General features: G+C 40.8%; 1 protein-coding gene across 1 annotated transcript in view; it reads right to left on the bottom strand.

Annotated features, from left to right (window-relative positions):
- Positions 1–12,697, bottom strand: part of TMPRSS2 (transmembrane serine protease 2) — a 32,391-nt gene that overhangs the window by 752 nt on the left and 18,942 nt on the right. Inside the window, exons 5-11 of the mRNA XM_077813707.1 lie at positions 12,372–12,501; positions 11,369–11,479; positions 9,955–9,998; positions 7,757–7,931; positions 4,099–4,274; positions 2,218–2,313; positions 1,064–1,206 (exon numbers count right to left, since the gene is read on the bottom strand). Of these exons, the coding sequence (XP_077669833.1) occupies positions 1,064–1,206; positions 2,218–2,313; positions 4,099–4,274; positions 7,757–7,931; positions 9,955–9,998; positions 11,369–11,479; positions 12,372–12,501 (875 nt within the window). The remainder of the gene's footprint in view (positions 1–1,063; positions 1,207–2,217; positions 2,314–4,098; positions 4,275–7,756; positions 7,932–9,954; positions 9,999–11,368; positions 11,480–12,371; positions 12,502–12,697) is intronic.

Genomic DNA, 12,697 nt, shown 5'->3' with positions numbered 1-12,697 from the left:
CTCTTTCTATGAACACCTATTCATATTCCATGTATTCCATGAACACCTAGGGTCCAGGACCCCCACCCCACTGCTCCCCAGCCCACAAGCCTCCCCTGTCCAGGACATATTTCAGGCGAGCAGCCTCAGCAGGACACAACCAGCCATGCTGTGCGCTCTCCTTGTGTCCCTGCCTCTGGAACCTGCTGGAATCATTAACAGGCCGCAGGATCCTCTGGCCTTGGCATGATTCCCAGCACGCATGTGCAAGAGCCTATGCAGGCAGAGAGGACCCACCTCCCAAGAGGGTGTGTACACATCAGCTTTTGGAGAGGCCAGTGAGCTGCAATGACCCGACCTGACCCACCCCACCCCTCCTGCAAAGGGAGAGGCCATGCCCTCTCACTCCACCCCTCCCTCCTCCTCGTTATTTCAGCCTGGCAGCAGGAGCTGAGCCAGAGGCTCAGCTATTGGAAGAAATTCGTATTTTATCAATGATGTTTTGAAGAAACAAGACAATTCTTAACCAGCCAGGTCCTTGCCTCCCCGATAACCTTGTTTTGCCCCATTCCCAACCCCGGGAGGGCATACCCCAGTTTAAAAAGCAAATGATCTTAAAACAAGTGCTACCTCAGTTACAGTACTACACAGTCAGCTTACCCAGCAAAAATGCAAGAATTCATATATTGTTGGATGTGTATTAAGATTGAGTGTGACTGGTTTTCCCTCTGCTCAAAAGCAAGAGAAAAGTGTTGCTAAATTTGTGAAAAGTCACGCATTTTCAGCGCTCTCATGAAATTGTTACAGATTTGCATTTGAAAATGAGGGGACAAATTTAGCAACAAGTGGATACCTTCATCAAAGACTGAGGAACTGGGATGGGAGAATCCAAATAGCAGCCCTACTTCTAGCAGTTCTCTCAGCATGATGAAAACCGGAAGCCTGACTGCAGTGCTTCAAAGACAGTCACTTGTCTATTTAGCTAGACCTGTCATAGTCACTAGCATTTTAAATACCCTCTCCAGCAAGTATTAGCATAATCAAAAATTAATATTTAAGAGCTAAAATGAACACAGATTATTACCTGGCAGGAATCCTTTCCTCCTTCCAGATACCCAGCACATATCATGGTAGGCAAAACTAAGCCATTATAGAAACTGGGAGAATTACATCTAGAACGTTGTATTAAAGGCACCATTACGGCATTCAAGACACCTGAACTTTTACCTAAAGTTGAAACATGCACACACACAAAAATGAAGTTAGAACAGGTCTCAGATTGTCATGTGTAGAAGTTACAAAGTTGCTTTCAGTGGTTCACAAGATCAAAAACAAGTCAGCAATGCCTTGGCATAAACAGGGACATTTGATTATAAAAAGAACACATATTAAAAACCACTTTTTGAAGATGACAATACTTTATCCTGAACAAGTATGTTAAAATGCCAGAACATAAAAACTGCCAGCACAGCTGTAAGTTGATCAGTTACCCGCAGAACTATAGGAGAGAATGAACCTACAAGGTGTTGAACCTCCCTCCCACAACTTTTTGCAAGTTCACTAGGAGTTGGGGTGCCCTGCACCTTACAGGAGGCACTTGACACTTTCCCTAATCAGGCTCCACCCTCCTCCATGGCCTGAGAAATCTCTGCTTTTCCCGCTCACTGAAGCTTTACTGCAACCCTGTCTTGTCCCAAGGAGAGCATCAAGAGCCAGAGGATATTCCCTCTAGCGAATATAAACACTACACTACACCACCCTCATCCACTCCCAGACAAAAATCCACACTCCCCTCCCTCCCCCCACCCCCCACAAGGAACTGCTATAGAATGCACCCCACTACACTCTGTCACATGGGTGGGGCACACGGTCACTACAGTGTTTCGAGCCCCTGCTAGCAGAGATACAGAAGACTGTCCGATTGCTAGACTGCCAGGATGATCCTAGTTTCCTTTTTTTTCTTCCCCCCCCTTCCTGCACTAATATTTCTAACCCCATACTTAGTTGAGCTGCTTTGCAGACTGGTGTGGAGAGACAAGTTTCTTGACAATACCAGACATTTTTCCTCAGAAAGACGACAAGACAGAGCGAGTGACAGCAAGTTGGCAGGGATCTTTCAAATTGTCTCCTACCCCATGAAAGTTATCAGCATACCGCGGATGAAGAGCATTTTTTAGTTTAGTACAAATGTAGAACAAAACTAGACATGTCCCAGTATTTTAGAACCAGAAGTCTCACCCCCTTGGTGTTCTGCTCCCCATCCAGATACCCAGCACTGTTGATTAGGTTGGAACATCATTCCAGGGTTAGGCAAACAAACAGGTGCTACAGTGTCTGGGAAGTAAGAATATACTGGTGATTAGCAAGCCTAAGTGAGAGAACATAAATTTAAAAAACAAATTCTATTAGAGGGTCTTCCACCCAGGAGGAGACCCATGCTACACTGAATACTAGGGACTCCAAGTACACGCTAGTGCTTTTAAATATAAAGGCTCCTCCCCTGTCCATTTAGCTTCCTAGCATCTAAGCAACTATTGCGGTCATAAAAGCTGCCAGCCTGAGAACACTGAGACCTCTTTATCCACAAGAAGCACAGGATGGGTAAAAGGAGTGTAGGCTTCCAAATGTTTCTAAGCCTTGACCTAAAGTTTCAGCCTCTGGGGATTCAGAGGGAGGTTAGTTCCCTCTCCATCACTCAAGTAACATTTAATCAACAAGTTAATGCCAACTGTTTTGAGAGGGTTTCTTTTTGCGGGGAGGCCAGAGGGAAGAAGACATGGAGACGAGACACTGATCCACTAGGACACAGACTGAGGGCAAACATTGGTCAAGAATGCTTAATTCACATGAGCATTGTGTACTTTTCATGCAAAGTCCTATTGAAATTAGCATGTTGCTTCTTCCACAGATTCCAAATAGGTTGTGCACAGTAGGCATACGAGCAGTAGAATATTTGTTAAGCAAACCTTTGATTGCACCTTAGCATATAGGGCTCATGCTATTCCTAGTGAACACACACACTTGCCTATCACCAGCAGCAAGGGGGAGTTTTCTTCATGCTAGTTTTGCCATTTCTCCAAGTGCTATACACTGTTTTTCTTCATTGCATCTTGTTAGAAAATCTTAGGACTTTAGGTAATTTGAAGAAGTCTCTTGAATGCCTTAAAATTTGGGGCACTGGAGCAGAGAGCATCCTCTCTGCCATCTCTCTCTGGGTTCACACTATGCTTGGTCTTCCAGTTTTCACTTCTAGTTTGGCCACTGTGCTTCATTTAAAAAAATGCCCATCTCAGTTTTGCACACTCTTCAAGGATCTGAAATAGTTTTGCTTCTTCCTGGAAACTGTTTTAGGTCTTGATCCATTGTGCACTATTTAGTTAAGGGCAAGGTACAGAAGTTAGTAGCAGGGCCTGGGAGTTATGTACACCGGAATGGACTATGTTTGTTTGATTTTAGTAGTTCATTTTCAAGTGCTTTATAGTGGAAGAACTGTATGCTGTTTTGAGGGAGAGGACACTAGGAGTTATAGCTAATCTGAAAATCCCTGATGAATTGATTATGTGGTACACACACTCTGGATTTAGAGAGTGTTTCCTTATGTACCTCCTCTTTTCATAAGAAGATCACTCGTCACATCTGATGTGCAAAGTTCCATATGTTGCCATATATTCCTTGCACGTACAGACTCTCTGGAAGGCCACTATGGGTAGTTAATAGAATGACCAGGTCATCAACATACAGGAAGGATTTAATTTCTCATTCATTAAGAATCCCGGGTTCCAGTAGAGTTGGCAGATCATTTAAGTGTACTTGAAGAGGGTAGTGCTGACATTACATCCCTGCCATACCTGCAGACTCTGAGAAAAACATACTTTTTAATTGGGTGTCAATTTATCACAGTTTCTATTTTGTAGCAGCTTAGTGTTCAGTCCTGGTTCGCTAACTACATGTTATTAAAATATCTTCCCATGCTTTGTATTTTTCTCATGTTTTTTAAGTGTCTGCAGAGTAAGCCCTTCCTCTTTAACGGCTGACACAATTTAAAAAATAAATAAAAGGGGGTGGGCAATTTCTGCAGCCGAGCTTTTGGGTTTTAGCACAGAACAAGAGAATACCTACCAGTAAAACTCAGCGGTGTCTGTAACTTCATCAGGGCAACATCATTGTCTTTAGAATCTGAATCATAATTTGGATGGGAAATTATGTTCTGCACCCTGGATCCACTTCTCTCGCGCATTTCCTTTTGCGTCAGAATCCCAGCATACACTCTCCAGTAGTATGGAGAAGAAAGCTGTCTGGAGAGTAAAATAAGGTTAGACTATATGCTTCTGTATTAAGCAGAAGCCCCATCTTCTTTCTCCTGCAACAGCCAAATGATTTCAGAACTCATTGACTTTTTACTGTGAATGGGTAAGCACGCACATTGAACTATCACCTGTTGTTCCCAATCCTTCTTCGGTTGCCAAATTTAATAGCAAGAAGAGTGTTAATACATTTCATCTATATGTGGCAATGAAGCTGGGAAAGCCAGTGTTCATAATGGAGATGGTAGTGAGAGAAGAAACAAACAGTACAGAAATCCAGGCACAGACATTCCACATTTTACCCACAATGTGAAGATGTAGACATACAATATAAGAAAGAGACAGTCACATTTTTGAAGTCTTGGTGCCATTTCAGTGACTGACCATGAAGACAGCAGATCACAATGATGGGATTCGCAAGGGGGCCTAACTACCAAAATGTAGTTCTGGGGGACGGAACCCCAGTTATTAGGGAGAGACAGGTAATAATAATGTGGGATTCAATTATTAGAAATACAGATGGTTGGGTTTACGATGACCAGGAGAACTGCAGAGCAAATTGCCTGCTGGGAGCAAAGGTTGTGGACCTCTCAAGACAGCTAGATAAACTTATGTGCTAGGCTGAGGAGGACCCGGTGGCAGTGATACATAAAGGCACCAACGACATAGGGAAGGATAGGCGAGAGGTCCTGGAGGCCAAATTTAGGCTGCTAGGAAAGAGATTAAAGTCCAGGACCTCCATGGTAGCATTCTCTGAAATGCTTCCAGTTCCACATGAAGGACCAGTTATACAGGCAGATCTGCAGGGTGTCAGTGCATGGATGAGATGATGGTGTTCAGAGGAGGAATTTAGGGTTAGTAGGAAGTGAGGGACCTTTTGGGAAAGGCAGAGCCTATACAGAAGGGATGGGCTCCACCTAAACCAATATAGAACCAGACTGCTGGCATGCGAAATTTAAAAGGCTATAGAGGAGTTTTAAAACTAAGGGCTGGGGGAAAGCCGACAGGTGCAAAGGAGCACAAGGTTCAGACAGACACATCCATAGGGGAGGATTTATTAAAGGGGTTAGATACCCTATATCCTAGCAAAGAGGAGAGGATAGAAGCTGATAAAGAAAATGAAAGAGTCCCATTTAACTGCATCACATGAAGGCAGATAACCAAATACTGACAAATTTTACAAGTACTTGTATATAAAATGCAAGAAGTCTAAATACAAAGATGGGTGAACTTGAGTGCCTGATATTAAAGTAAGGATTTTGACAGAATGGGCATCCCAGAAACTTGGTGGAACAATGATAATCAAAGGGGCACAGTAATACAGGGTACAAAATATATAGGAATGACAGGATAGGTCGCACTGGTGGGGGAGTGACACTATATGTAAACAAAAGCATAGAGTGAAAGATCGTACCAGTCTTAAATGAATCAAACTGTACCACAGAATCTCTATAGATAGAAATTCCATGCTTGAACAAGAGTAGAGTATAGCAGTAGGAATATACTACCGACCCCCTTACCAGGATGGTAATGGTTATTGTGAAATGCTCAGGGAAATGAGATAAACTACTAAAACAGAAAACCCAATAATAATGGGGGATTTCAATTATCCCCATGTTGATTGGGTACATGTCACCTCAGGATAGGATAAAGAGATAAAGTTTCTTGACATCTTAAATGACTGCTTCTTGGAGCAGCTAATCCTGGAACCCACAAAAGTAGACGCAATTTTTGATTTAGTCCTAAGTGGAGCACAGGATCAGGTCTAAGAGGTGAATACAGCTGAACTGCTCGGTAATGAATTACATTATGGTTGTTAATTTAACATCCTTGTAGGGGGGGAAATTCCAAAGAAGCCCACCACAGTAGTAGTTAATTTCCAAAAGGGGAAGTACACAAAAATGAGAAGGCTAGTTAAATGCAAATTAAAAGGAACAGTCACAAGAGGGAAATGCCTACAAGCTGCATGGAAACATTTTAAAAAAAACATAATAGAGGCTTAAACTATATGTATACCCTAAATAAAAATAAAAAACAGTAAAAGGATCAAAAAAACACCACCATGGCAAATCAACAAAGTAAAAGAGGCAGTGACAAAAAGACATCCTTTAAAAATTGAAAGACAAATCCTACTGAGGAAAATAGAAAGGAACAAACTGACAAGTCATATAATTAGGCAGGCCAAAAAAAGAATTGGAAGAGTAAATAACTAAAGACACAAAAACTAACAGTAAAATTTTTTAATTACATCAGAAGCAGGAAGCCTGCCAAACAATCGGTGGGGCCATTCGCCAACTGAGGTGCTAAAAGAGCACTCAAGGAAGACAAGGCCATTGCAGAGAAAATAAATGAATTATTTGCACCTGTCTTCACTGCAGAGGATGTAAGGGAGACTCCCACACCTGAGCCATTCTTTTTAGGTGACAAACCTAAAAGACAAACCCAGACAGAGATATCCATAGAGGAGATTTTGGAACAACAAATTGATAAATGAAACAGTAAAAATTACCAGGACCAGAAGGTATGCACCCAAGAGTTCTGAAGGAATGCAAAGAAGAAATCCAGAATAACTGAGATATGTAACCTATCACTTAAATCAGCCTCTGTACCAGACAGCTATCTGTGGATAGCTAATGTGATGCTGATTTTTAAAAAAGGTTCCAGAGGTGATCCTGGCAATTACAGTCTGGTAAGCACAGCTTTAGCCTCAGGCAAATTGGTTGGACCTATAGTAAAAAACAGAATTATCAGACACAGATGAACATGATTGTTGGGGAAGAGTCAACACATCTTCTGTAAAGAGAAATCATGCCTCACCAATTTATCAGAATTGTCTGAGTGTGTCAAACATGGACAAGGATGATCCAGCGGATACAGTGTACTTGGACTTTCAGAAAGGTCCAATACCAAAGGCTCTTCAGGAAAGTAAGCAGTCATGGGATAAGAGGGAAGGTCCTCTCATGGATCAGTAAGTGATTTAAAAAAAAAGATAGGAAACAAAGGGTAGGAATAAATTGTGAGTTTTTACGGTGGGGAGAGGTAAACAGCAGGGTCCCTCAAGGATCTCTACTGGGACTTGTGTTGTTCAAAATATTCCCAAACAGCATATATTGCACATAACAGCACATATTGCAAACAGCAAATTTTCAAACTACCTTCTGACAAAGTGATTTTCCTTTAATAGTGTTAAAATGGTACGAAGTTAGAATACCATAGAACATACAACCAGATTGTCTCTCCCCACCCGCCACGTGCACATGCAATCAGTGAAGATGTGCATGCAAATGAGGGGGGAAAATTGATCCATTCAGTCTGAAATCCAGAAGGAGTTCTCTTAGATTGGACTTCCCCTACAACCTGAAGTCAGTATGTCCACATCCCAAAAATCTACACTCAACCATGTCTGTTGTGCAATACCAGAATTCCCTCACTTTGGGGAACCAATTGACAGAATGCAGTAGTTTAGGACTTACCCTTCTACACAGTGAGCAGCTGTCACTATCCATTCAGGGGTGATAATGGAGCCTCCACATACATGGGAGCCTTGGACTTGAAGGCTGACCTGCCATGGCCATTCCTTCAGCTTTGCAGCACTTCCACCCACAATTCTGCCTGAAGGATTCACATTTTTACGGGATAAGCCACACTCTGAAAAAATACACAAAGATAGGGTGTGTGGGAGAGAGATTGTTTTCAACTATTATTGGCTGCACGTCTCAGGATAACGATAACTCAAAAGTTATGCTGGGATTTTCCCATTTAAAAAACCACCACCAGTTAACAAGGCGGAGAACAGGAACTCTGGAGGCTGAAGATTTTAAATGCAGTTTATCAACAAAAACGCGTCATGACCCTCTGGATGGGTCTTTGTAGAGATTGAATCCAGGACCTTTGGCTCTAAAAGTATAAGCCTCTGCTGCCTGAATTAGAGGGTCAGAGGCAGGAGCAGACCTGTAACCTTCCTTATGGGGTCCATCTGCTAGATGGGGATGTAGACTCACACTGGTATCAACCTAGATGACATACGTATAGCTTCTTTACTCTCGGTGTGTTATTTGGTAGCTTTTTTAATTGTCTGCCATTTAAACTAAATTAGTGTCTAAATTAGGCAGGATCAGTAGTCTCACAAACTCATGGGTTCAAAATTCCATACTAAATGCCCAATTCTCACTTCACACTGCTCTTGCAGTGTGAACTATTGCAGGTAGATGCTGGCCTCTAGATGGGAAATGAAAGTGTGGGTCCTTTTAACTATGAGCATTTCAGGCGGAAGACAAACAAACCCAAATCAGGGATACCCCCAGTATGTAGGATTACTGACCCTCTTCCCCCAGAGGGTTTTTTTTTTTTTTGGAATGTAAGTCTATATGAGCTGTTGCTTTCTGCTTACCACTAGAATGCATAACATTTCAGAGATTTCCCCTTCTCCTCCCCCCAAGGTACTTGGTCTCCAAGTTGCATCCTTAAAAATCTCACTACTGAAGAAATGGAGAGGAGTCACCAGGTTACTTCTCTAACAGAAGGACGTGGGACTAGCTTAACTTTTCATTCCACCTTTCTTCCCATCAAACTTGGAGAAGGTATGTGGAGGAGGTGGATGCATGATTACTTGTAAATGACTGACACAGAAGGGTGACAATTGGGGTGGCCTTAGAAGAACTGCATAACTATATGAATTTGTACCATGCTGTCACACATACAAGTGTTCCTGTACTAGACCCTGCACAAGGGAAAAAGAAGAGCTCCCATACTCATAGATATAGGCTGAAAAGCCAGACATCATCGTATTCTGATCATTCTGGATTCTACGTATAATTGTAGGGATAAATATAACACAGGACTGGAAGGGATCTCCTGGGTTATGTTCAGCCCCCTCTACTGCAGACAATCCCATCATAAAATATGTATTATGAGTTAATATATAAAAGACATAACAGTTATGTGAAGTATCATTACTACAGATACAAGAATCTGTCCTTAGATGTTTGCCGGGATGGCAGACTGTCCTTGCAAAACTATATAACAAAATGTCCCTTATTTATTTAGAACAAGGGACCTTCCCATAAAGGTAAGGGGAAAACTACACTTAGGCACAAGCAGAACTGAGGAGAGACCTTGTCTCCCCTCTGAGCCACAGAGAATAAATATTACTATGGGTAAGGAGAACATCCACAGGTAGGAGTAAAAGAAGCTAGAAAGGACGAATGTTTCACTAACTGTCAGGGATTCATAAAAAAATTTACACTATGAGCAGGTTATTCCTCAATTGCCCATTACAGGATTTTTTGGACTTGCCTCTAAAACATTTGATACCGGCCACTGTGAAACACAATTCTGGATTAAATGGCCTACAGGTCTGATTTTTATATGGCAATTTCTATATTAATTTAATCTTGGGTAGATTATTCAAAGGATCTCATAAAGCCTGCAACAATATAGTTAGACAAAGAAAATTTGGGATCCAACATCGTGCTTGTCTCCCCTAACTCTCCCCCAATCTGCTAGCCCCCCCCCCAGATTCTGCACTTCAACTACAACCAAGACGCCTATCCCATCAGAATAAGATGTGCTTCAACACGCAGAACCCTTGCGCAGCTGATTTCTAGACAATGACCGGAAGCACAGACAAATGAAAAAGTTATTTTCTTCTAAAGAAACAGAGAACTCTTACCTATGCACCGCAGAGATACCACTTTTCCAGATGCACAATAGTCACTAAAATAAATCAGCATACAGTTAGTCTTTATAGTGCATATAGTGCTTAGCAAATGGCAGTCAGAGACAAGTCTCCAGCCACAGCAATACACTGTTCCCTCCATCCAGCCAAACTTGTCCCCTTCCGCCATTCACTCACTCTCTCTCTCTCTCTCTCTGACTGCCCTGCCAGTGCTCACACGACTTTCACTTCTGTTTCCTCCATTCACAGCAACAGCATTAGTGGGAAGCAAGCAGCTCTGATTGTAACCGGCAAAAACATAGAACTCTGAGGCACATCAGTACAATGAAGAGAGTAAGATGAAGGGCAGTGGAAGAGAGGTCTGATCACACCAGTCCCTATTACTCATGGGGTGGAGGATGGCCCTCGGTCCTTCATACAGCAATATTTTAAAAAATAAAAAGGGGAGGGAATTGGTGAATTTTCTAAATGCACCTGCCCACATACTGGGGAACTGAAATGAGAACATACGTATGTTTCATAAAGTAGTTTAACTTGGGGTCTGCCACTCTTGAAGGTGTCCTTTTAACTCTGTTACATGCATATTCATACAACTCTAAAAAAGTGATACCAAAATAATGCTGTGTGTCTTAATACTTTATGGTTATTACCACTCTAAACGCAAATGTTCATATAGTAACTAACATCATGAGTTTTCCTCAAAACAGTCTTTTGGATGGCGTGCAAAGAATAGGATTGAATGCAAGAGGGGAAAATCAAGTGTCCTCAAGAAATCAAGCTTTATTAAGTGGGCCCTGAAAAATAACCTTTAACGAGACAGTGCCAGGAATTATTCAAAAGTTGTGGATTAAATATAACGAACAGTAGTTATTGTGATCAGCCACAGGAAATTCTCTCCCCCCCCATTTTAAAAAAATAAAGTAGAGCAGGGTGGATAATGGATTTCTTGGTTCACTAGCGTGTCTGGAAAAAAAGTCAAAAACTTGTTTGTGGTCAAATTAAATAGTTTGTTTGACCAGAAACAAACAAACAGTTGCATTTAAATTTTGACCATTTTTTAAACATTTAATTTTTTTTTTTTTTAAAGGAAATTTTGAAAGAAAGTCATTTCAAAACAAAAAAAAATAAACAAAACACCCATACAAATGTTTTGATTTTACTGGCATTTTTTTGCTTTGTTTTTTCCCTCCACCCAAACCAATTTGGCAAAAATCAATATGAATTGATGAAATATTAAATTGTCACCAAATCTGCATATTTTGCCAATAAAAACTTTATGTAAAAAATTTTGTCCAGCTCTAATAATTCCCATCAGAGGTGTTTGCATCACAGTAATGGTAGAAGCCACCTTACTTCCAATACTTAAAAGTAAACAAATATAAAAAATGCTTATATGAAATATAAATACCTGTTATACAGTTTTTTGTATAGATCTATGTTCCCAGCACTTGTATTCAACCTCATAAAGTTTGTAGAACCTCTTTCATGTGTTATTCCTTGACTATAGTAATAAGACTTTCTGTATAAAACAAAATATTTAGTAAGAAACTCAAGGTATTTCAAATCCTAACAGAAAGTTCCTTTTAGTAATGTAAAACTTTCCACCAATCTAAAGCTTATAACATGAACCACAATGTTACGGAATACTATATCATAAGAACCACAAAGGCACTGTACCATGGCAGAATTAAATTTTAGTTTCTAAGTAACTATTCACTATGTCCACTTTTACAGTCAAATAAGACCTTGCTTTCATCTAACATTTTTTCATGGTGAAGATCGCCAAGTTCTGACCAGACTAAATCAATCACTCCAACCACCTCATGAATAGAAATGCAGCAACAGCAGCCCATCTGCATTGGGAGTCTTTCCGTCCCCCACCCCTCACTCCCAACAGCAACAACATAGATAATTATAGCTACAAAGGATTTCAGGTAGATAAAAAGAAGTTACTGTAGTTGGAATTTGTACAGAAACTGGTTAAATGTCAACATTCTTGTGAAAGAGCACAATGAAATCTTTAGTATCCTCCAAAGGTCAGAGTGGTCTGTGTAATACTGGTCACAATGAATAGGTTTTTTCTATATGGTTTTAAGTTCAGACAGAACTATCAGTCCAAGAGGATCCTAAGCAAGCACGGTGTGTGCGCGCGTGCATGTATTGATGCACAAACACATCCCACAACTATTGTATATGGCATATGCATTACATGGTTTTCAAGAAATGTCACTTTGATTCAGCATCGCCTACTTGTTTTTCGTTTAACTGGACTGTTTTCTATTCATGAAAATTAGACTAGCAACAGAAAAAGCAGTAACTGATTTTTTTGCTGCAGGTGTCCATTCTTTGAAAAATTTAATGAAACAGTTGTGTTGGCTGTACATCTTTCACGATTAGATCGTTATACTTACACATTATATCCCATGTCTTTACAAGCTATCTTTCCATAGTTATTATTCCAGTCATCTTGACATACTGGATACCAGGATTTGCTGACAGATGAATAGACCTCCAGGATAAAATTTGGTCCATAGAGTCTAACTGCAATCAAAGAAGACAATATTGCTGACCATCCTGTTCAAAGCCTACGATTTTCATATTCCTAAAAAGTATTTTGCACCTACTACTCTTACAAGCAAGAGTACTAGAGCTGCAAGATTAAAGAAAAGATAGAAGGATAACGTTTCAGTTTACTTCTTCATTTGACAGCACTTTGTAGATAGATAGTTTCAGGTTT

This window comes from Eretmochelys imbricata, chromosome 1, assembly GCF_965152235.1.
Source record: "Eretmochelys imbricata isolate rEreImb1 chromosome 1, rEreImb1.hap1, whole genome shotgun sequence".
Taxonomy (NCBI): domain Eukaryota; kingdom Metazoa; phylum Chordata; order Testudines; family Cheloniidae; genus Eretmochelys; species Eretmochelys imbricata.
Note: the sequence above shows the minus strand (reverse complement) of the source record. Positions and strands in the feature narration are given on the sequence as shown.